The sequence below is a fragment of the Metarhizium robertsii genome (genome assembly GCF_000187425.2).
Source record: "Metarhizium robertsii ARSEF 23 chromosome Unknown MAA_Scf_1, whole genome shotgun sequence".
NCBI lineage: Eukaryota > Fungi > Ascomycota > Sordariomycetes > Hypocreales > Clavicipitaceae > Metarhizium > Metarhizium robertsii.
The window spans coordinates 4,243,233-4,267,029 of record NW_011942149.1 but is presented as its reverse complement, the minus strand read 5'-3'; the positions used below and the strand labels follow the sequence as shown (position 1 = coordinate 4,267,029).

Below are 23,797 nucleotides of genomic sequence, written 5' to 3'. Positions count from 1 at the left end.
GGAAGCTGGAGTCTGGAGAAAATTGACGTTGATGTGACGCTCTGCATCACTCGGTGGACGTCGGTCTGGGTGCGGAATGAGCACGATGGTGTCTCTGTGCAGAAGTAGGGGGCCCATTATGGCGGCCGGCCAGGTCGCGGCCGGCCAGGCTTATGCCTCGTTTTCCCGCCCTACCGTGGCAGACCGGAGATAATGGCGATGGATGATAGATGGCGAGAAGGGAAAACATGGCAACGAGGGAGGTGAGTGAGGGAGGAGGATGGCAGCCTTGGGTACAGATGCCAGGTGGTCTGATTTGATATAAATTCTGCTTTGGCCTCCTCTTTCTGGTTGGATTTGGAGACTTGACCAACTACAGACAGGTCTTTTGCTCTTCTTTTCCCACTTTGCTCTCATCGTTGGACACTTTTGCCAGATTATCCTTGCCGTCATTGCCACCAGTTGTCAGCGCTTCTGTTCACGATGATTCCGCTTCCATGGAACCAGTACAAGGACATCATCATTAGGCTGTATGCGCGGCATACACTTGATGAAGTGGTGATGATGATGGATGACAACTACCACTTCAAGGCCAAGTACGTTTGAACCACTACACCATCCGGGCTGAGATGGAGATGGCATGTTTCAAATCACGGGGGTACTTGTGTATGAGGGAGCATGTTGGACAATCGCGCATATATCAGAAGCTAACCCGTCGAATTTTGGCTGTGTATAGTGCTCGAACATATCAAAAAAAGTTCGACGAATGGGGTGTAGGCAAACGAATGAACAGTCGCAGGCGTCAGATCGCCATCACGCCGGACGGAGAATATGTGTCGACCAACTCGCATAGGGAGAGCAGCTCTGACATGATGACTGCATCGGTTGACGTGGCAGCAGCATCTCCTTCTGTGTACACTGAACCGGGCAACCTTTACCCATATATGGAAGTGGCCACTTATGCCCCTGATAGTGACCTTTATCAAGGCGGACAGGGACAGTATGGTTATGCAATGAATATGTCTGACACCGCACAGTTTGATGTATCTCAACTGCTTTTGTCTCAGATTGCAGAGGAGCACTATCCCCCGACCACCACTGACCAGGCTGGGGGGACCTTTGCCTCGCTTCCTCAGGCAGAGTCCGAGGTTCAGTCTGCGGGCTACGAGCCAACTTCCACTGCTGCCACTTATCAGCAGGTTGGCCTCTGGCCTGACAACCAGTCACCACGACCCGAGAGCATTCTTCGGTCTCATCGTTGGAGCAGAAGCCACCTCCGCAGTTCCAGGTCCAACAGGTCCCGAGACTGAAGGAATACTTAGTCGTCCGTGAAAGTGGCAGCCCACGAGCAGAGGGGCGGGCGAGGGTAGGCTGGGGTAGATGACGGGATAAGTTGACAAGCATTTCAAAACCAAGAGCACTCTGCCAGCAACACTTGTTCAACTTGTTTGGTGCATTTGGGGGGGTACCGAGTCTGAAGGATGTGACATACAAACATTCACTCAAAGGGAGAGGGCCAGAGATGTAGATTCATAAAGCATTCGTTATCATAAACTAGATAGATTCCTTCTTGCATATCATTCGTTATTCGCGCGGTTCCGCTGCCTTCAAGTTGCCTGCCTACTTAGGCAAGTTCCCTGTTTACTTCATTACTCCTAGTAACGGTTAGCCCATGTTTACATGGCCGTGTTTGAACCAAAATGAGTGCCAAGTTGGAAGGATTTCAGTGGAAGGTGCCTTGTCACAGGCGTTGTCATCAATGCATATGGCTAAGTTGACCGTCGTGATATTGTAGCATCATATAAATAGAGGGATGGAAGTCAAACAATAACAACTTACTTTGTGGTCAAAGCTTCAGTCTCACTCATCTTTTGCATGTCAGCGAAAACATTCTACGCCCAAGATTGTATTATAAGATGAAGAGATCAAAGCAGTCAGAAAAAGATGCGGATGATTTGTCGTCGCAGCCGAAGCTCAGACATATGCTTGTCATTTTCATTCGCGTTCATCAGGCTGAGGATGAAGATGCACCGCACGCGCGATTGGAGGCAATACTGACCACTAAAGATACTTTGATGTGTTAGTATGAGCATCCACTATAATGCAACGTGTAAATAATATACGAGGTATATCAGGAAAGCATGAATGGTAAAAAGAATATGGTGTCTGCATCGAAAACTCGAATAAGACTCGTCATCTGTTTCATCATAAAAGGAGGTCATGTGTAGATGTGGTGTTGGTAGCTTACCTTCAAGCTCAATTCAACAGAAGCATCTAACAACGACATGTAACCTAGTAGACACTATAAAGGAATTAGTCCGTCTGACTCGACCGACAAGACAAAAGCAGGTGTGAAGGTGCCGAGTCAGTGGGCGAGGTTTTCTAGGCCTGCCGCAAAGTGGCTTTTCTAGCTCATGAGTTTTTTTCGGAGCCCAGTGCCGCTTCATCATGGAAGGCTGATGCAGTGTGTTGTGCGTATAATTTTGCATACCTTGTCTAAAGTTCTTAAAGCAAGTTAGCAATTGCCTCATCCATCTGTGCAACATAAACAGAGCATTGTATGGAACAATCAGAAATAGCCATTTTATATCTTCAATGAAAGATCTCAGCCGGTAATTTCCAGCGTATATTTATAACGAATTGATCATCAGGAACCGAAATATCACAACCACAATGTAACGTACCAATTATTAGAAGCGACGACAGTCCGTCTACCCGTGGTCCCGACATCCACTTGGAGACGGATGAACCTATAGATGAATGTTAGCAACAATGCTCGCTCCGTCAGTTGTGCGCTTGTTGAAATCTTGACAGCTGTAAGATAGCTTCTGTCAGACTGACGTGTAAAAAATTGAGTTTTCATTCCAAATGGTCAAAGACTCTAGTTTGCGGTTTATGTTTGTCATCAGGAAGTAAACACGAGGGGTTGTGCAAGCTGGTTTGCCAAACTTACCATTTGCTCTGGGTGCGGAATGTGTTGAAGAGATAAAAGAAAGGTCGGGAAGAAAAAAAAGCTGCGCGAACAAAAATGACTTTATTGTGGAGATGGCGGTGGAGTGGGTAGCTTTGGCTAACGTAAGCAGATCACGGGGTTTCGTGTCAGGACCGTGACAGAACAGGGGTTCTCTACAGAGCGTAAATTCAAGAGGCAACTTTTTGGCTCCGAGAGCCATTATTTTCACACTCCTCATTGTTGCTATAGATGTTGCCGCTGTTGATCTTTCATCATGCCTGAGATTGCAGAAGGTTAGTAAACTGTGTCGTCTTATGCAGAAAGTATTATTGACGACGACCTTAGTTGCTCGTATTGTTCACTTCCTTCGCCTCCATCTGGTTGGCAGGAAGATTGCAAGCGCGTCAGCGATTGATGACAGCAATGTTTTTGGCAAAGTGGGAACGACTGGAGCTGAAGTGGAAGCTGCATTAAGAGGAAAACAGGTAGAAACTAATGCTTTTCAATAATCCAGCAACTCGCCACTAATGGCCTATGTAGGTCGTCTCGGCTGGTAATCAGGGGAAATACTTCTGGTAAGTCAATCCAGCATGGCTAGCGATGTGAGATATGGAACACTCACGATGCGTAGGATAACATTGGATAAACCGCCTCACTTGGTGATGCATTTTGGCATGACGGGTAAGGCGTAATGTCCGGCATCGTTTACCTTCTGTGACTAATTGGAACAGGGTGGGTTCATATCAGAGGAGAAAAGACAGCATACACAAATTACTACAAAAAGATGAAGGATAGCGAGCTTACAACTTGGCCACCGAAATTCTGGAAGTTCCACCTCAAAACAGAAGGCAAGCCAGAAGTGGAGGTAGCTTTCACAGACGCCCGTCGATTTGGTCGAGTTCGCCTGGTTGATTGCCCCGGTGCGGATATCCGAAAGCACACTCCTCTTAAAGAGAACGGACCGGATCCGGTCATTGATACTGATAGATTCACTGAAGAGTACTTGCGTGGCAAGATGCAGGCCCGTCATGTCCCAGTTAAAGCTCTCCTGTTAGACCAAGCCATGATCAGTGGCATCGGCAACTGGGTGGCCGACGAGACTCTTTACCAAGCTAAGCTTCACCCGGAGCAGTACAGCGATAGCTTTAGCGACGCTGAAATCAAGAAGCTATACGAAAGCATTCGATATGTTTGCCAGACGGCGGTAGACAAGCTTGGAGACTCGGACCAGTTCCCAGAACATTGGCTGTTCAATCACCGCTGGGGGAAAGGAGGCAAGGGATCGTCAAGTAAACTACCCAATGGCGAGAAATTGGCGTTTATTACGGTTGGTGGCCGGACGAGCTGCTATGCGCCAAAAGTACAGAAGAAGACTGGTCAAGTTGTACCTGGAGCAAAAGCTCAACCGATCAAAGATGAATCAGACGAGGAGATGCTGCCTGCAAAGAACCCTCGCAAAAAGAAGCTTGAACAGGATGGAGTTGAGGGTGGCGAGCCGTTCACTAAGAAACAAAAGACTAGAATTGTAAAGAAGGAAGAGGGTGTGGTTAAGCCAGAGCCTGATTTCCCTTCAGGGAGAAGGCGTTCGACTCGACTACGGAATTGAATTAAATGTATTGCTATTCATGGTATATCATGCCTCATAATACACTAGGAGCATGGGATCACTTCTCTTTGACAATACTTAGACACCTTTCGCTTACTACGACAAGAATCTGGACTGTTCGCTGTATCTCTAACTTCTTGCTCTACCAGGTTGACCATTTCGTCGAGGTATGCCCTGAAAGCAGATACGATATCTCATTGAGAAATGCATGAGAAAAGCCTGACAGACTGTTGTCCCGTAGTTAAATTATTACGACTACGAAGCTAGCCCGCCTTTGGAAGCTAGATTTGTATGTCAAAATAACACAAGGGGCAAGTTGAAGAAGAAAAGGCTTATCAAATCGCTTATAAGAGGTAATCTATCATCATTATTTCGCTATGTTCCGTCGCTATTCTTTAAACAATGATTATAATCCCAGCTACACACATGATAAACGAAAACTACGAGCCTTTCTCCAACTATCGTGTTATGGCAATTGAAATAAGGGATTGTGCAACAGTCGGTTGGCGCCCTATCCCGCCCCATTTCATATCGGCCGCCAAATACGACAAGGGAGAAAACAGGAAGTTCCGCTCAGTTCCAATCTAGCAATTGGAACACCATCAATGCATGCTGTTGGCTAATGACTCAGCGTCTATTTGCAAGATGCTGTGATGATTTTGTGACGTGGCCGCTCTACAGAGCCCACGTCAACCAGTCAGCGATCTTTCTGTGATCCATCTTAGGGCTATGAATCATCGTTCAGTAACCCAACAGCATAGCGGTAGCCAGAACCATTTAATGTCACCGGTACAATACTGACGCGATTGATGAATCGGCGACCATCTTTTCGATAGTTTATAACGCGTAGCTGGATCTCCTGTTCGGCTTGAAGTGCGTGCCGCATTTTTGAGGCTGCGTGCTTGTCGTGCTTGGGCTTGCTCTTAGACATGTCCCATGAGCTAGGGTGTGGCTGTTGGAGGAATCGGCAATTTTTGCCGATGACCTCTGCTTGTGAATAGCCGGTGAGGGCACAGAATGCATCCGATGCGTACACTATAGGGTCGTCAGGCTCTTCAAGGTTACAGAGCACGAGAGCCACGGAGCAGTCGAGCTTCCCAATTTCAACTTGTGGGTTCGGTCGGGCCCTTAGACTCATCTAAGGCTGGGTCAGTAACGACTTGGTCACGAAATCTTCGAGAAGAATCCTACCAATATGCCCATGATATCGAAGCCCGTTGCTGAATACAGGCCGGGATAGAAAACGGAATTTGACATGGCCTGCCATGGGCCTCTAGAAACACTGGATGGCCTCCCTGTAGCAGAAGGCAATGTTTCGGCTGGATAATGGTACTATGACGAAATCATTGTTAGCAAACTAATTATGCACTCGGCAACAAGCATCGTAGAGCATCAACGCTGCCAGCCACAGGGAAGATGAGGGTTTGTTATTTACATCGAGAGCTTTGGCTTCCCAGGGATTCATGACGAGGTCGACATGTGAGGCCATCTTGGAATGATGTGAAGTTGCAGAAGGGTTGTGAAAGAGAAGCAACATCGAGCAATTCAAATTGGGAGCCCGGGGTGACAGAGGCACTAGTTTAATACTAAGGCTAATACTCACTGGAACGCAAATATAGCCTCTTGAGACCGTCTTAGAGCCATGTGCCGACTTGTCCAAGTGATGACAGAGGTCGGGGCTGTGTTACATCTCACAACGTCGAGCGAGGATCCACCACGAACTCGCGGAGGGCTTGGTCCGTAGGTGAAACCCAAGCTTGTCAAGTCAAGTGGAATGACCTCAGGCTTGGCAAGGCGGTCGACGGATGGGGAAGAATACTAGATTCAAGTGCGGAAACCTCCTTGGTGTCCGATCCAGAATGACGGCAGGCCCGGTGTGTATCGCGGCAGCTGACACAGGAATTGAACCACGGAGTATAGTCAATGCGTTACGCAACCACAACAGTGCCAGAAACGGGGACATGTTGGGGAGAGACATTGCTAATTCGCCTATCTAAGGCGGCGTTGGGTTAGGCTTGGGCATTCTTCTCGACGGCATGGAATTGTGATGGGTAATACACGATGCCAGATCTTCGTGGGCTACGGAGAAACATGACGATCGAGAAGCGGGAGTGGGCATTGCCAAATTGGTAGTAGCTGGCACCAATTGCTGGTCCACATCTGAGACTTGGGCCGAAAAACGAATCGCAGGGCGATCTAACCAAGTTGCAAGCGAATGCAGTTAAGCAACTACCGAATCACAAATCATGGTGGCGAGCAATCAGTGTGGATCGGGGGAGGGAACATGGCAGCAACTGCAGTTCGCCGATTGCGCAGGGCGTTGGCTCGATACGTGGCCGATGCCAGCAATGTCTCTCGGCCTGATTCCATCCTTCTGCTCGATCATGTTGGTCTGTCGTACCATCCGGAGCTGAAGCCAGTCGACATGCTTTGCCCGTTGTACGGGAACGGGTCGAGCTTTCGCACCTGCATCATTGGGTTGTCAGCACAAGAAGACGTGATGAGAGGCCGCAGGTCTCGATCCGCATGTGCAGCTTGTAGTGTGCCGTGACCTGGTCTCACGATCTGTGCTAATTTCTTTGATGCGGCGCCATCGAAGGGCGGATGATGCGGTTTTCCGAGATTTCGATATTGCATCGTGCACGTCTCCACTCTGTCGTCAGACAAGAGTATGAATAAACCATAGATGGGCCACGCGGACTTTGAGACCGATCCTACGGTTGTAGACCATAGGGCAAGCCGCCGAATGCTCCGTCATGACGGTGGTCATGGTTTTGCGAACAGTGCTCCGTACTGGCTGACGGTGAATGCAAGCCCAGTGTATTGTAAGAACAGCTTGAGGGGATATTTTAGAGCAGCAGCCATGCTAAGGGCCATTGTGCATGACGTATGCACTGGAAAGCCGTGTTTGTCTGTTGATGTTTCAATCGGGATGCAGACGGATGAGACATGACGATGATTGGACCCGATGCAAGGGAACGGCCCAGCATGGCAAATGGACTTTGCCATGAGCTTCTTGATGATTCTCAGCGTGTGGTGCGGAGTACTCCATACTTTGTTGAGGAAACGAACGTGTCAAATTCGTTCAATGTTGTGTCACGGCCAAATGGCCAAATGGGGGGAGCGGAAGGAGCCTCTAGCGCATCCCTACATTCTGGTTGTGCCTGCCTCGGGTGGCGGGGTGGCATCAATGATTCGGGTGCCCACCATCCGAGCTCCGGCCCACGCGTTCTGTCGCGTTCTTCCTTCAATGCACACCAACGTTCATGGTGGCACAGTGGCAATCGCTTTCTATCGAAATCACGGTGAATCAGAAATACCTTCGCCCCGACACAAGAACGCCTCTGGAACAGTTGATCTTCAATATCAAATCTGCCATGCCGCGACTGCTTAACCGCAGCCGCCCGTCTGGCGTAGACTCCTCCCCTGCCAGAACCAGTTCGTCTACATCGCTACCCCGGTACCAACCGCCCTCATGCCCGCTCAACGACCATGCCCGACGTGCACTGGGTGAGCTATCGGACAATCGCGGCACTCAGCATTACGAATCTCACTTGAAAGACTCGGCGCGCCACCTTGGCCTCAGCGTTGGCGACCTCCATGAACGGCTACGAGCGCAACAAGACCGGCTGCAGCTGCTGCAGGAGCGACGGAAACAAAAGGGCACAAACAAGACGCCGGAGGAAGAACGCCTAGAGGTACACCTTGTCGAGCTGGAAAGGGAGGTTGACGAGCTTACCCACGAATCCGAGCAATCAATACGGGATGTAATCGACCGCCGAGCCGAGATAGAGGACCAATCCGCTCTCTTGGGAGATTTGTATACCACTGCCGCGACGGCCATAGCTCCCAACACTGCAGAGATCCGCGCGCGCAGGGGCGTAAAACAAGAGCCAGCACGCGACGAAGAGCAAGACCCAGAACAGCAACAAGGCGAAGAACCCGTCGCCAGCACCCTCGAAGCCTTCCGCAAAGGCCGAGCCACCAAACAAGCCGAATACGAACAGCTCACACCCTATCAACGATACGGCGTCAACAACGACTACGCCGGCTTCAAAAAGATCTGGCACGATGCTGCATCCGGCGAAGACGGACCCCCTCTGCCCGATGCTTCGCGGTGGTTCCGCTCCGATGGAAGGCCCGTCATGACTCGTCCAGGGGCAACCACTCGCCGTAGCGCAATCGGTCCAGCTGGCGATGACGACGATATCGCCGTTGCGAGGGAGGTGCTCAGTCTGAACTGTCCGCTCACCCTGCGACAAATGGAGGAGCCGTACAGCAACGTCAAGTGCAAGCATACATTTGAGAAGTCGGGTATTTTGGGCTACTTGCCTGCACGAGGGGAAGTTCAGTGTCCGCAGACGGGATGTTCTCAGGTAAGCATGGCCAAACCCGTCCTTTCATTTTCTCTTCTTTCTCCCGGTCCTTGTTCCTGTTTCCAAAAAGAAAAAAATAGGAGTATACCACTAACTCTTGGCTCAGAAATTTTCCAAGTCCAGATTTCAGCAGGAATTCTATCTTGACGAAGCTATTCTGCGGCGTATCCAGCGCGTCAAGCAGACTCAGCGAACGCGCGATGATATGGACGTCGACGACGACGAGGATGCTGCTGGCGCGGATGCCTCCCTGGTGCTTGGAGAGGAAAGAAGGGTGCCTGGGAGAATACCCAAGAAGGAGAGGACATGAAACCGCTTGTCTACATAAAATAGATGATGACGAGGAATGATACCCAGTTGAGATGATTTGGCTCTTTGTATGAATGCTAGGTAACGAATTGCAACCCTGCGGGATAACAGTGAAAGGTTGGGCGGTCGCCTTGGCTCACATGAGTAGTATCTGTGTCTTATATGACGTTATATTACGCGAGTGAGGATACTTCTCTACACATCTAGACAATCCCATGATACTCTTCCAATGTACCTTATCTGCTTTTCGGAAGACCCTGCGCGCTAAAATTACCCAATATGCCATGTCATCTGTATCGCAGGTTAAATAAAACAAGCCAATCCCTGTCCATTACTCTAGTTTACTATCGAAACAAATGTATTATAATCCAACGTCCGTGAAGTGTTCAAAAGAGAATTTGTACGCCTTGTATAACCCAGAAGCTTGAAATCATAATCCAAAGCATGCCAGAGGCCAATAAACGAGCTGCGCTTCCACTATCTGGCACTTTCGTAGCCGTAAACACACCTGTCAAAGGCATGGTTGTACTGGTCGGTTGCCCGGATGTAGACGATGGAGGTTGAGTGGTGGCCAATGGCCAGTCGGCTGATTTGCTGTACAGAATGCCGTTGATGACTGTACCGTTGCCTCCGAAAGCGAGATCTTGGGCATCGTAGTCGCATGTACTTGAAAATGCACGGATGTAACATGTTGTCGACGGCATTGCCGGCAGCTTTTCATCATGAGAAGCTACGTTGGGTCCCGTGGTGTTGAAAGAGGAGAGGGAGATGGTCTCCCCGGTAGATACTGATGTACCCATCATAATGCGTGCAAATACTTGGAATGCTGTCTCGGGTTGATACCATGCTACGGAGTGTCCGGCTTGATAAATGCGACTAAATGATAAGTTGCCGTACTGACGAACAAGGCCGCCGATGTACGAGTCGTTGACAATAATAGGAGCGTAACCAGCCGCAGGGAACCCCGTGGCATAATTAGATCCGGTTTGGTTTGCAACAGCGAGAGACACAGCTTGTCCGCCGAGCCAGTTGCAAATGTAGTCTCGGTCGCCGTACATGAGGCCAATACGGACACCTTGGTTTAAGAGATCCGCCAACCGTTTAATGTTACCGCCTCTTGCCAAGTCGCCGGTGTCCTGGAATGCCTGGAACACTGCATTGCTTGTCATGGTGTAGTTGATGGGAGAGCCAATGGCTTGGAGTATATGGCCCTGGTTGACGTAGTCGAGAAATCGCAAAGGCGGATAAGGATCCCGAGAAGGGGCAGCAAGATCGTACACGCTGCGGCCACTGTTGCTATATGGTTCCTGGAGAGCAAAGCATGCTGTATTTGCGGCATCGCATAATCGATTCGCTTCGGGCTGGTTTCCCTGCCCAGCTGGATCCTGGGCCATGGCCACGGCCGCGCATTGTTGAACCTTGTCTTTACAGCCACCTGGAGCACTGAATCTGCGACCATAATACGCCGCTGCCTCGTCCGACAAAGCCTTGTATTTGTATGTGTTGTCGTTGGCAAAGATGGGATAGAAGGGGACTTGAACCTCCTGATCAATGCAGCCATTCACAATACCCAGAGAACTAAGACGGACCTCTAGCGTCGAATTGGCATCCAACTGCCCGTTAGTTCGCTTCTGATTTTGCATCTCCCATTGCTCTGCAAATATTGGCCCGTATCTTCCGCCGTAGCTCTCGGCAAAGAGATTGACAGCTATTGAACTATTGGGCTGAGGCTGGTACTGAGGAAATGTGGTGAGGAAGCCTTGGATCAAGTGCCATACACCGATGGCTGCAGTCTGCGTCGTATTGGCTGTAGTGCTTTTGTTCATTGTGCTGAAGGTGCCGTTCATGTAGGTCCATGATGGGAGGGAATCATTTTTTCCCTGGATAGGTGGCTGATGCATGCTTTCATTAGGAAGGACCAGAGTTCCATTGGTTGGTGTATCGTATGAAAAGCCAACTTGGTTGGGCTGGTGATTTTTTTTAAAGAACGTCAGAATGTTATTTGTTACTCAGGCATTGCGGAAAAGATGTTGGTAGAAACGAACCTGATCAATGAAGAGCATATTGGAAGCTCGATCCCAGCCCCATTCCCGAGCAATCGTGTCATATTTGTCGATGCCCTTCTCAATAACTTCACATGGCCCGTTTCCAGCAAAAAAACCAAACATGGAACTCGATCCAGGCCCCCCGTTGAGCCATATGGTTAAGCTGTCGGTCCGTTGACGGCCTTGGACAAACCAAAAGAAGAGATTTGTCGACTGCTCCCCGGGCACATGCACCCAACCTGTATACTGTTTCTGCTGGCCGAAAGCTGTGTTGCATGCGCCCTGTGGCTCCTTGTATGAGATGGTGATGCTACTGTCGGCAGGCGACCTTGCTACGGTCAAATTGAGTGAATCGCGGTCTGAGACGGGGAATTGGGCCACAGACTGCGAGGCCAAGGCTGCCAATAAGGCCGCGAGCCGTACAATCATCATTCCAGAGCTTTGAGAGAGGGGAAGCTCCGTTTCCGTTGACTCAAATCATGTCACACGTGGTACTGGCGTCTATCTCCGACGCGCGGCCAATTCGAAAATGGCGTCGCAGGAGCAAGAAAGCGAGAGACTATGGATGGACGACAGATGACACCAAAAGGAAAAAAAAGGAAAGGAAAAAGGGAGCAGGGGATGGCCAAGGAACAAGAAGCGACAAAAAACAAAAGACAAGGAGATGGAGAAGGTCAGCCGTCAAACTCAGTTGGAGAGAGGTAACTCCATGCTGAGATGCTGCTGAGGTCTCAAGTGCTGGTGCTTGAACTGCAAGACCGGATTCAGTTGGCAGGTTAGAAGGCACAGCACCCGCCACGCTGATTCGCCAGGCGACAGACGATCCGCCCGCATGTAATGACACCCGAAGCCACGCTGAATTTAAGAAGGTCAGGCAGGGGTGCCTAACGATTGAAACGGCCGGCACTAGGCGGTATACAGTGGGTGGATGTGCATGTAGTGTCCCAGAAACCGCCTGGCACATGCAGCCAACACTGGACGGCCCCCGGCGCTGATGTTTCATAATACCGTCTTGCTTCAGTGGACAGTGGACAGTGGACACATGTACATGAAGTATCAATTACTCCGTACTTAAGTACTTACCTGGGTGCTCTTCATCTGGCTGCTCCATGCCATCAGATGCATGACATTGTACACTCTAGATGTGCAATTCCAAAATGCACATTGCACACGATGATATTCCAAATCTCGTTGCTAGACGCTATGCTCTTGGCCAGGACTTGTGGCTCCGACATGAGCCCATCTCGGATAAATTTTTAGTTACCAAGTATACGCCAGGCCTCTCCCGACTTAATACCCTCGCGAGATCGGCAAGCCGCGCATTCACGGTTCGACGACTTGCACCAATCGCACCATCAAAGTTACAGCCAACCATGCAGCATGTTCGAGGATTAATTTGCTTTTCGTATAGTACACTGAGAGTACACAAAGTACACAGACGTGATGGTACACGCGGCCACATCCAGACACATCCAGCAGAGCTAGAATGTCAGAGCGTCCGCATTCCACTGGTATATCGTTTCACTATCGTATGCCTTTGCAACCCGACTGAGCTTCAACAAGACACATCAGGAAAATACGCCTGACCAGATGGCTAGGCTAGCCGTTCCTTCTCACAGCAAAAAAGTAATTGCCGACCTTCTCACCGCCGCGGACCTCTTTCCACCCGAGGCCCGGAACATACACAACGCCCATGACCCTAGGGCTATCCCATCCCTTGTCCAGGAAGAAACGTTGCAGCTCGTCCTCGTTGATGTACTTGTTCCAGTCATGCGTTCCCGGCGGAACAATTCGCAAAAGGTGCTCCGCAACCAGGTTCGTCGTGAACCAGCTCACCCACGTCCTCGCAATGGTGCTCATGACCAGCCAGCCGCCGGGCTTCACAAACGGCCGGACTCGTTCCAAGAAGGGCCCTGGCTCGTCGACATGCTCAATAACCTCGAACAAACTGACAATGTCGTAGGCATCGCAGGGCTCCCGAGGCACCTCAAGGTCTTCAATGGAGCTCTGCTGGTAGAGGAGCTTGCCGCTCAGCGACGGGTCCTTCTTCGCGTGCGCCTCTGCAACGGCCAGGACGGACGGCGTAGGGTCAATGGCGGTGACTCGCTTCGTCGTAGCTAGCCGCGCGGCGCTTTCAGCAAAGATGCCGCCTCCGCATCCGATGTCGAGGTAGCTGAGGGATGCGTCTCTCAGCCTCGAGGCCTTTGTGTCGGGTTGGGACTGCAGGCAGGCTCGGATGAAGTCTTGTCGGACGGGATTCATCAGGTGAAGCAGACGGGATGACCCATGGGGATCCCACCATTCGGAGGCGAGGGAGTTGAAATGGGAGACTTCCTCAGGATTGACGGACGAGAAGGTCGAGTGCCATTGTCGCGAATCGGGTCGGAAGGGTTTGCTTGATGGTTTGGCCCGCCGTTGGTTGTGCGTGTGTAGAGGTGCTGCAGCAGCTCTTGGCCTTGACAGTCCGAGGACGCCGCGGGCCGCCCTCAAGGTTGTTGACATTGACAGTTGGGCAAGTGTTGCCGACAAACAGGGCAGGCTGAGAGGAGGTGGTGAGCTTCAATTGAATGGCGCAACATTCCCTTTGGAGAATCCCCAGGGATTGAACCGAGACCCACTTTCCGCTGGAAGGCGCCTTCTAGAGAAGCCTACTTAAGCGGCGACGCATCACGCACGATTGACGGTGCAGAATACTCGGTGCTCGATATTCTGCAGTGCGGGCAGTGACTGCGGTCGAATTCTGGTACAGAGAGTGTGACGTGAGTGCGAGATGGACGGCGACAAAGGTTGCCTCGCCATGGCCTGGTTATTCGCGGATCCTAATCGGGGGTGGCCTCGATGAGACAGATCCTCGGTCAACGGCCCCGGACGACAACACGACATCCCCGCCGCGGCATGTTCGGCGGGCACACCGAGGCAGACTGGAGCAGCAGACATGGACGAGCCGAGCAGAGACTGGACGCTGCACAGTCATGGCCCGCCGGTGCTTACAGAGCAAGAGCCCCTCCATCCTTATGGGCAGAAGTTGCGACTCATGCCGCGCGCGCAACCTCGAACGGTTTGGTAAGCCGCACGTCAGCTTTTGTATCGTGTACCATAGAGCCAGCGTCGCTACGCAGAAAGGGTCTGGAGCACAGCGGACAGTGCATGGCTTTTGTGCTCGTCAAGAAGACATCTGCAGCCGGGACTGGAGGTTGACTCTCACCTCCAATGCCATTGCAAAGCCGTCATAGGGGACAGCAAGGGCTGAAGCCGTGTGCCGTTCCGTGGATAAATTCCCATTCACATGTTCGAGTCAGCAGTGTCCAGAGTACCAAGTACATGCAGTCCCCCCGCCAGTCTAAACCAGAGTAATGGCACCAGTGCCATGGCCGAAAGTCATGGAACATGTTAGCAGTTCAACGACATGGGCCGGTCACGGCCACCAAGCCATTGACATCGGACGCCGAGTTGGCCCGCAAAACCTTGTTCCAGTGGACCGGGTAGCATTTCACTGAATACATATGTATCTTGATGCCGAGTCTTCCCCCCAATTCCTCCGCGCCAGCCGCATCACCATCAGTGTCCAGAGACGCGAGCAGAACAAAAAAAAAAAAACCCGACAAAAACCTCGCCGTTGCTCCTCCTCCTCAATTGCCATTACTCAGCGTCCCTCCAGCATTGACGATTCCGACTTTGGTAGCCTTGAAAATCTGCGCTGAATCCTCCGTCACAAGCCGGACCACACGCAGTCCACCTCGACCAACATCACCCCACGATACCCTCACATCTCAAGAAAAAGAAATCATAAACCCTGCCGCAAACATGCCTGCCTCCACGATACCCGCCAGCCAATTCGACTCCATCCCCGACACAATCGAGGCCTTCCGTACGCAGCCATCCTTGTTTATCCTAACCATGCCCTCCTCCGTCCACTCCAATCTTTGCTAACTGAGCCCGCTCTCAAACAGGCCGAGGCGAATTCATCCTGGTGCTCGACGACCCCGGCCGCGAGAATGAGGCCGATCTAATCATCGCCGCCGAGGACGTCACCACCGAGCAAATGGCCTGGATGGTGCGCTACTCCTCCGGCCTCATCTGCGCCCCCATCATGCCCTCGCGCGCCGACGCCCTGCAGCTGCCCGTCATGGTCTCGGCCAGCCAGGACGCCCGCGGCACCGCCTACACCATCTCCGTCGACGCCGCCCACGACTCCGTCACCACGGGCATCAGTGCCCACGACCGCGCCCTCTGCTGCCGCTTCCTGGCCGACCCCAAGTCCACCGCGACGAGCTTCATCCGCCCCGGCCACATCTTGCCCCTGCGCGCTGCCCCCGGCGGCGTCCGCCAGCGCGTCGGCCACACCGAGGCCGCCGTCGAGTTCTGCCGCCTGGCCGGCAAGAACCCGGCCGCCGCCATCGCCGAGCTCGTCGAGGACGGCGAGCCTACCCCCGGCCAGCCCATCATCACCCGCGCCGGCATGATGAGGGGCGAGGCCAACATTGCCTTTGCGAGAAAGTGGGGGTTGAAGGTCTGCACCATTGCCGATCTTGTTGAGCATGTTGAGAAGACTGAGGGCAAGCTCAAGCCCAAGCTGAATGGTGCATGAGACAAGGAAACAAAAAAAAAAAAACCTTTTGCCCCTGTTACAAAACGAGAATAAATAATACGAAAAAGATGAAGCCTTTCCAGAAACAATCCTGCCCCAAGAGAGAAAGTAGCAGACCAAAAACTCGAATAAAAAAGGAAAGAAGGAAAGAAATAAGACGAGAAAACCGAGGGAGAGGATTGGAGGGAGCATGCAAGCAGCCGTCGTGGCGTGGACAAGCGAAGCAAGCTCGTCGTATGATGCGGACAATACACCACCTGTTGGTTTGGCATTTGAATAACTGTATCTACCTAGGTACCTACTCCTGTTGATGTACGGTATGGGTGTTTTTTTGCTACGGGTATGCATATTTCGACCTTTGATTTTGGCTACCTTTTGGGTAGGTGGTTTGCGGGAGCGACTGGTTGGTCTTGTATATATAATGCATAGACTTGAGGCATACTATCCAATTATTGTTTTATTTTTCTGTGTGCATGGAATTGGTGGCAGCACGAGCCTTGATGTGATGCTCTCTTAATCATAATACTAGCGCGAATGCTAGGCTTGTCAAGTCACTGTGGCCCCGTCAACTTCCATGCCAACCAACATGCCTACGCCATGAAATCATCTTCGATACTGCCCCTCGACGTAGCAGGCGCTGAATTCAAACTCATCCCCGCCACTCTCTGCAGTAAATCCTTCTCGTAAGCCTCCACCTCCTCAACGACGCCTGCCCTCCCTACGGGCGGGGTCGTCCTCGACCGTACCTGCACTTTAATATCACCCTGAATACCATCCACTCTAAGTGTCGAGACGGCTGTCCCTGCCGGCGGAGGCTTCAAGTTCGGCTGCGGCGCCATGCTGACTAGCTCTCTGAAGAAATTGTTGGCTGCCTCACATCCATCTAGCAGCCATTTGAGACAGATTGTTACACGTTCCTTTGCAAACGGGTTATGGTCATCATACGCACAGCTATTAAGTAATGGTACGATGCCGTTATATTTGACCATCTGGGACTGAACCTGGCTGTTTCCAGGGCTGGACTGCCCTGGGGGTGGCTGCAGGAGCGTGGCCAATATGGTGAAGATTTGGCCTTTGACGCAAGGCCAGGGGTACTTGTGAGCTTGCTCTTCCATGTCAGGTGGCGGCGGAGATGGCGGCGGAGATCCTGCCTCTGTTGCATACGGACGTTCAACCATGGGGTTTGTAGTCGTAGTTGGTGTGGGATAGGATACTGTGGATGGCGACGAAGATCCCGGTTTGGATGGCGACCGTTTGGGGAGTTCGATCAACGGCTTTTTAGCTACACCGGCTTCGAGGCCACTCAGGATAGTGATGAGATCGTAGATGGCTTCCCATTCAATCAGTTTGGCACGCGTGTCCATCATTTCAGCCACAGTAGTGAGGAAGTCGAGGTATTGCCCAAGGCCGTCCTTAGCACGTTCCATGTCCCAGGTATCGACGGGAAATTCGGCTGCATCACACTTGTCTTCGCGAATTTGGGCCTGCAGGTGCATGAGGGCAGCACATTCGGGAACAATGCGGCTGCGAAAGTAGCTGAAGAAAAAGTGGACGAGCTTGATATCCCGAGAATTATCTTTATCGTGCGAGGGGACATCTCTGGCATTGGTAGTGGAAGCGCTAGTGTTAGCAGCAGTCGGGTTGTTGTTACTGTTGTTGGCGGTGGTGTTGTTGTTCACTCTGGCTCGGAACATGTGGTTTACCAGCCGTAGCAGCACAGTTTGTGCTGGAGATATGATATCCTTGGGAATACGAAGCCAGTTCCAAGCGTACGGGATCAAGGCGCTGTGGTGAAGAGCCTCGACGATCTGAGTCGTGACTTGGAATATCAGCGACTGCTCATCCTTGTTCCAGACAGCGATGAAGACGAGGAGCTCTCGCAAAAGACACTTGCCGCAGTCGAGTGCCAAAAACATCCTGCATCTTGTCTTTTGCAAGTTTTCGCCAGCCCGGGTAAGACCAGACCCGGCGTTGTCCAGGATACACGACTTGACGATCATGTGAAGGGCTTCAATCTGCTTTGGGTCCAGAATATTGGGTACTTCGGTGAGGAGACCGGTGAGTGGGCCATCGCCATACGACTCGTCGTCATCGGCATCCTCATCGTCAATCATGTCGTCGGCGTAGTCGTGCACGTAATCATGGTCATGTTCATGCTCGTGATCATGATCATGATGATGGTGGTGATGGTGGTGGTGATGGTGATGCTCACACTCCGGATCATGGTCATGTTCATGTCCGTGGTCACGGTCATGATCATGGTCGCTGTGTTCACATCCATGTTCGTCGTCATGGTCATGTTCGTGCTCCTCATCTTCTTCATCGTCATGATGGTGGTGACACTCGTGGCATTCTGGGCAATGATGGCAGTGCTCATGGTCTGAAAGCTCATCGTCCGCCGCCTCCGGAGGTGGTGAGTGATCTCCCCTGTATGAATGAGCATACCGATGGATCAAATTCGTCTTGCAGTGTTCGGTTCTTGATTGAGCAAGCTCCACAGATGGCATGCTGACCACCCATTGCTCGTAGTTGGGATCACGAGCACGTAACCACCAAGTATCTATTTCCCTAGATACACGCCCGTACACCCTATCCTGTTCAAAGTTGTCAGTCTCATCGGGTTTCCAGACGGGATTCATCTTTTCATTGCTGTCCTCCAGGTCGCCGGGCATGTTGACTGAGCCTTCGGGGAGCCAGTTCCAAGCCAGTGGTCGAATAGGTGCCAAGTTACCTGGCGGCTTATCTGCGTGGTTCTGGGCGTAGTCCTTGAGAAGTTTTCTCGCAGCATCGCACATTCTTGAGTTGCGGTCGAGCCAATGCTGGACTTGTTGCTTAGCCACATCCGGCCGGAAGCCAGATCCGTCACCTAAGCCATCTTCATTACCGCCAAAAGCGCCTTCATCTTCATCGAAGAGTACGTCGAACCAGAATGACATTTTGTTGCGGTCGTGCTTGGCAGTCCAATTATGTGCTTGCTGAAGAGACGTAACCAATAACTTTTTATCTAACAGCTAGAGTTCAGTAACAGTTCCAGAATACATTAGCCATTCCCAATGAGGACAGGAAGAGAGGGGACGACTCACATAGTTCTGTAATATCAGCCAATTTTAACCTCTGCGTCTCATCCAAAATCTCCCCATCGTATCCCTTACTGGTGACATTTACGCACAGAATAATTGTCTGATAGACCATCTGATCAAAATGTACAGCGGCGCAGATATCCTGAGGGACCTCTGGCTCTGCATTGACCAGCAAGTTCCTTGCAATGTGCATCAACTTGATCAAGGTTCCAAGATCCTCCTTGATAGACGCATGATTCATAACAATCAAGGCAGTGCTTTCTTGAGGACTCACGCCCCTGTCCGGGTCGTTCAAGCTGGACAGAGGTCCTACTGATCTGGTGGTTAGGCTAGGAATGGCAGCGGCAAATATTCTTGTGAGCCATATCCATATGGCGACATTCCGCGAGAGCGCCTCACTTTTGCAAAACCAGTCAGCCAGGGGAGTTTGAGTAATGACGAGAGTGGACGAAGGGCAAGGTATGCTTACCGGGCTGTCCTAAGCGTATGGGTCTTCTCGAGAGTCTTCGATATCATAGAGTTCACGCGAGTAGCTGTCTGAGGTCCCATGGGAGGGGACTGTGTGAAGTGGCCCTCGAGACAGATGAGAGCGGCGGAGAAGCATCGTTCCTCAATAGACTCCCCGTTGTCGTCCCCTTTGCCGGGAGTCGGCCCGGCATAATCCGACAGCTGTGTCATGGTGGCCGTGGGATATGCCAAGCTATAATTGCGGCAGGAACAGGCGCCAGTTGACGATGGACAAGACCAAAACCAGCACTTGCAAACTTAGTGTTTCCGGTGATGGGTGAAGGTCGACGTGCATCCAAAAGTTTTGGTGGAGCCAGGCAAAAAAATATTACGGTGCTGTCGTATTGGTCAGCATAAGTAGAGTACCGAAGTACCTAGAGCACGTAGTAGGCACCAGGTACGGAGTACCGTACTTCAAGTACCAAGTACAACTAACATGGCATTCGATGTTTGGAAAATACCAACACGTCCTACGGGCTATGAAATACAGATGTCAGATTATACAAGGGAAACAAACATTCAAAGAGCGAAGAAAACAGCCCGAAATAACATGTCAACTTGTTTCTCTAATCCCGCTCCCGCTCCCGAACTCCCCCAAACCCGGGCACGCGTTACCAGGGATTGCAGGGACCCCTAGCGCCTGGCCGCTTCAATGTTCAAATGTTCAAAGTCCGGTCCGGTTCGTTACCATCCAGCCTATCAACAAAACATGTGCCCCTGATGCCCCTCCATGGCGGGGTTGTCCGTCCGCCATCGAAATCGAAATCAAAATCAAAATCACATCATCACAACCTTGAACTTTTCGATTTTTTTTAATCCCTCTTCCGATTTCTGAGGACGGTTAATGCCAGGCACACCGTTTGGGCACAGAGCAACACATAACAATGACCCAGCTTCCCACCACGTTCGACAGTACGATTCTAGACTCCCTCGTCCCGTGTCGTCGCCAACTTGTTACTGCTTGTGTTCAACACAACTGACTTCTCCCCAGAACCCGTCCATATCGCCGTCATTGGCGGCACGGGACTCGGACATCTCGAGGGCTATGAACCCATTGCTGCCGTCAACCCCATCACTCCTTGGGGCCCTCCCGCCTCGCCTATCAAGATCCTCTCCCACAATGGCACCTACATTGCCTTTCTTGCCCGACACGGTCTGCACCACCAGTATGCGCCGCACGAAGTCCCCAACAGAGCCAACATTGCTGCCCTGAGGCATTTGGGTGTGCGGTGCGTCATCGCCTTCTCGGCCGTGGGCTCGTTGCAGGAGGAAATCAAGCCAATGGACTTTGTTGTCCCTGATCAGGTCATCGATCGCACCAAGGGCATTCGGCCCTTCACCTTCTTCGAGGGCGGTGTAGTTGGCCATGTAGGCTTTGCAGACCCCTTTGATGCGGGATTGGCTGCTATCGTTAAGCGTTGCGCAGAGAGCATGGAGGGCGATGGCGTCGTTTTACACGAGAAGGGTACCGTCATTGTCATGGGTAAGTGTAGCTGTCATGCGCAAAAGTGAGCAGCGCTACAAAGCCATCTCTTCAAACATTTTCTGTTGTACTGACCAATTGTTGCCACAGAGGGACCTCAGTTCTCTACCCGAGCTGAATCTCACATGTATCGATCATGGGGCGGATCCGTCATCAACATGTCCACGCTTCCCGAGGCCAAGCTGGCCAGAGAAGCCGAACTCTCCTACCAAGTCATCGCCATGGCCACCGACTACGACTGTTGGCACTCGTTCGAAGACGTCAATGTCGACATGGTCATGAAATACATGCACCAAAACGGCAAAAACGCCAAGCGCTTAGTTGGCGCCGTTTTGGACCAGCTCAGTAACATTGAGCACAGTGATTTGGTCATGGCCAAGAAATGGGAAGGTTACTCTCAGGGAGGTCTCAAGTTCATGACCAAGCCCGAAGGTAGAGACCCCGATGCTGCGAAGAAAATCGAGTATCTTTTCCCCGGCGTTTGGGAGTCATAGGTGAAGAATGCGTTAGCAAAGCACATCACATAGATTTGACGACGAAAATGCGGCGGTATCAAAAATGCCTCACATAGGCAACGCCTATATGCGGTAGTTTTTGTTATCATTTGAGCGGCACCAGAGTATTAGACAACTTGGACAATACTGGGAATTGCAGAGCGAGAAGCTGGACAAGGAATATTCATCGATATAAGATCTGGATTTATTCTTCAACAGATGGAAGAGATAGAATTACATAGAATCTCACGAAACTAAAGGCATTCAAACACGGACACGTATCTCGACCTGTAAGCTTACTCACAAACTTGTCTATGCCTACGTACAACCTAGGTGTAACACACCAATGTCCTCGTACACTTGTCTCTGTAAGGGCTTCGATGATATGCAAACTACCTAGGTAGAAGTAACACACCAATTCCTCGTGGTCAGCGCTGAGTTGCAGGCCTACAATACCCAAACGTTTCTTTTTCCAGCTGTCTCTCGTACTCGCCATATGGCGAGGCTGGGTGACGCATCATCAGTCACCACCAGGTTCTCCATCTAGAACTCACGCCTTTCTACACGAGAAGCTTGCTCCAAGGAGATCTGTAGAGAAGCACGTGGAGGCAGCCACCACCAACTCTCCGGCAAGGTCGATCAACGACATCACATCACATAGCTGCCGTCGCAATCGCAGGCCCATCTTCCCCGACTGGCCACACGACTGAATCTTACTTGACAGCCACCCGTACACTCGCTGTAATGCAACCCCAGCTTGCATGCCCCTGGTGTACAACCTCTGGCAGTTGTCTCAACATGTCGTGATCCCGACTGAACGGTTCACATGCAAGCCTATTCCACGGCCAAGCTGGAAACGTGGCAGCGCATGCCGGTATTGCAAACGATGCAGTGTTACCGAAAATCGTCGCAATCTGGGGCAATACGAGGCTATAATGGCGTGACATTCATGGAGAGCAGGATCGAGCCGGCTGTCCGAATACCGTTGACAACGAGCTGCCCCCCACGCTGATATCATGTTCCTTGGCAGGACTGCCGGATTATTGCCGCAGAGTCCAGTCCTGGGCAGGGCGTATCTGACTCATCATGAAGACGTATACTATATTACAGCACACTGCATGTGATGTTGGTGCCTTCTCTGGCTGAATACGCCTCGTTACCTGCCGCCTTATGAGCCAAACGCCGCAGCCTACTTGTCAGAAAACGGAGCCATCAACTCGTTCCTCTGAACGAACACGGCGCCTCGTTTCTCATTACTTTTTTGATTTATTATCTTGCCCTGGAAGAACGGACAAAGACGTTATCGTTTACCAGTGTCCATGGCCTGACACACGCCAATGCGATACTGCCCAACATGTAGAGCGGCCATGGACAATGAGATAAAGCCATTCGTCGTTTCCCGGTTCACCGCACAACTGAATCCACTGCGTTTTTTTTAGCTTTGGTTTCTGGTACGTCATCAACATCCTTGGCTGTCTTCCCGTGCTCTTATGGGATGGCAGCGGTGAATGCCATTACTGGCCAACTTGCAGATCAGCTCGCCTGCTCCTCACGAGCTGCGATAGCCTCCGACGTCAGCCTCGTCGCGGCCAGTGACATATGGGCTTTCAAAGTCGCCGCCCGATGCGATTGAGAGATTCGACGCCCCCCCTGCAGATGCGATATCCGGAGTCGTCCATCACCTTGGTCCTTGGCGGCAGGGGAAGCTCTGTGTACACCCGAACAGGTTCGAGTGATCCGGCCGCAGCGATATCCCGTCACACACCACGGAACTTGTCCTCAAAAGGTATGGCAACTTCGCAGGCACCTGAACCGACTGAGCCGTTTTGGTCACTGGTGCCTCTTGGCTTGACCGTTTTGCCCGCCCTACTCCGTAGGCACAAGTCCTAATGCACAAGAATCGAAAAAGCACATGACAGCATCGTACCGTCCTTGCTTCTGCAGCTATGGAACGCCTTGGTGGCCATGACTTGTCATATTATATATATATTTGGTCATTTTAGTTGCGGGCGCACGATGCCCCGCCCGCTGCCAATGCGCGAATGACGCCAGAATAGTTGCGGAACGTGCGGTTGAGAGACATGAGCTCATCTCGCAATAAATATTGTCCTGTGTTGACTGGTCCCCAAGTCGAAAACAGTGATTCCCATAACTGCCACGCCAGCCATTGGGCACGGAAGCCTGTCCCCGTCTTTAACGCCGTGACAAGATACGGGTCTTTGCATATGTAAGTCCAATGCATGAGTACAGCAATAGTCGGAGTCTGCAGGACAATCTGATTCTGTCATCGGAAACTGCCCTCAAAAAGGAAACGAATCTCGCTCAATTCCAAGCGAGGCTCGCGTGCCACCGAGACCATTCAACCGAGCTTCCCTTC

At 51.5% G+C, this 23,797-nt stretch overlaps 9 protein-coding genes across 9 annotated transcripts; 5 read left to right on the top strand and 4 right to left on the bottom strand.

Moving 5' to 3' along the window:
• Positions 1-462: 462 nt before the first annotated feature.
• Positions 463-1,289, top strand: MAA_02248 (uncharacterized protein; the record flags this gene model as incomplete). The annotated part of the gene is made up of 2 exons (XM_007820246.1): positions 463-575; positions 779-1,289. 2 exons carry the CDS (start codon positions 463-465, stop codon positions 1,287-1,289), a joined length of 624 nt encoding a protein of 207 aa, XP_007818437.1.
• A 1,917-nt stretch (positions 1,290-3,206) lies between these two features.
• On the top strand, positions 3,207-4,538 carry MAA_02249 (DNA glycosylase/AP lyase, catalytic domain protein; the record flags this gene model as incomplete). Its single annotated transcript, XM_007820247.1, has 5 exons — positions 3,207-3,225; positions 3,278-3,417; positions 3,473-3,507; positions 3,564-3,613; positions 3,664-4,538. The coding sequence occupies 5 exons, from the start codon at positions 3,207-3,209 to the stop codon at positions 4,536-4,538; spliced, it is 1,119 nt and encodes a 372-aa protein (XP_007818438.1).
• Positions 4,539-5,265: 727 nt separating this feature from the next.
• Positions 5,266-6,027, bottom strand: MAA_02250 (PAS domain containing protein; the record flags this gene model as incomplete). The annotated part of the gene is made up of 3 exons (XM_007820248.1): positions 5,266-5,676; positions 5,730-5,870; positions 5,974-6,027. The coding sequence occupies 3 exons, from the start codon at positions 6,025-6,027 to the stop codon at positions 5,266-5,268; spliced, it is 606 nt and encodes a 201-aa protein (XP_007818439.1).
• Positions 6,028-7,804: 1,777 nt separating this feature from the next.
• MAA_02251 (chromosomal organization and DNA repair protein Mms21) lies at positions 7,805-9,224 on the top strand (the record flags this gene model as incomplete). The annotated part of the gene is made up of 2 exons (XM_007820249.2): positions 7,805-8,914; positions 9,021-9,224. 2 exons carry the CDS (start codon positions 7,805-7,807, stop codon positions 9,222-9,224), a joined length of 1,314 nt encoding a protein of 437 aa, XP_007818440.2.
• A 385-nt stretch (positions 9,225-9,609) lies between these two features.
• Positions 9,610-11,697, bottom strand: MAA_02252 (carboxypeptidase S1; the record flags this gene model as incomplete). The annotated part of the gene is made up of 2 exons (XM_007820250.2): positions 9,610-11,190; positions 11,269-11,697. 2 exons carry the CDS (start codon positions 11,695-11,697, stop codon positions 9,610-9,612), a joined length of 2,010 nt encoding a protein of 669 aa, XP_007818441.2.
• A 1,170-nt stretch (positions 11,698-12,867) lies between these two features.
• Positions 12,868-13,770, bottom strand: MAA_02253 (hexaprenyldihydroxybenzoate methyltransferase; the record flags this gene model as incomplete). The annotated part of the gene is made up of 1 exon (XM_007820251.1): positions 12,868-13,770. The coding sequence occupies one exon, from the start codon at positions 13,768-13,770 to the stop codon at positions 12,868-12,870; it is 903 nt and encodes a 300-aa protein (XP_007818442.1).
• Positions 13,771-15,072: 1,302 nt separating this feature from the next.
• MAA_02254 (synthase) lies at positions 15,073-15,856 on the top strand (the record flags this gene model as incomplete). Its single annotated transcript, XM_007820252.1, has 2 exons — positions 15,073-15,136; positions 15,219-15,856. The coding sequence occupies 2 exons, from the start codon at positions 15,073-15,075 to the stop codon at positions 15,854-15,856; spliced, it is 702 nt and encodes a 233-aa protein (XP_007818443.1).
• Positions 15,857-16,446: 590 nt separating this feature from the next.
• On the bottom strand, positions 16,447-19,614 carry MAA_02255 (Ataxin-10 domain protein; the record flags this gene model as incomplete). Its single annotated transcript, XM_007820253.2, has 3 exons — positions 16,447-18,860; positions 18,940-19,334; positions 19,406-19,614. The coding sequence occupies 3 exons, from the start codon at positions 19,612-19,614 to the stop codon at positions 16,447-16,449; spliced, it is 3,018 nt and encodes a 1,005-aa protein (XP_007818444.2).
• Positions 19,615-20,327: 713 nt separating this feature from the next.
• Positions 20,328-21,420, top strand: MAA_02256 (Purine phosphorylase, family 2; the record flags this gene model as incomplete). The annotated part of the gene is made up of 3 exons (XM_007820254.1): positions 20,328-20,355; positions 20,435-20,926; positions 21,017-21,420. The coding sequence occupies 3 exons, from the start codon at positions 20,328-20,330 to the stop codon at positions 21,418-21,420; spliced, it is 924 nt and encodes a 307-aa protein (XP_007818445.1).
• Between the last annotated feature and the right edge of the window lie 2,377 nt (positions 21,421-23,797).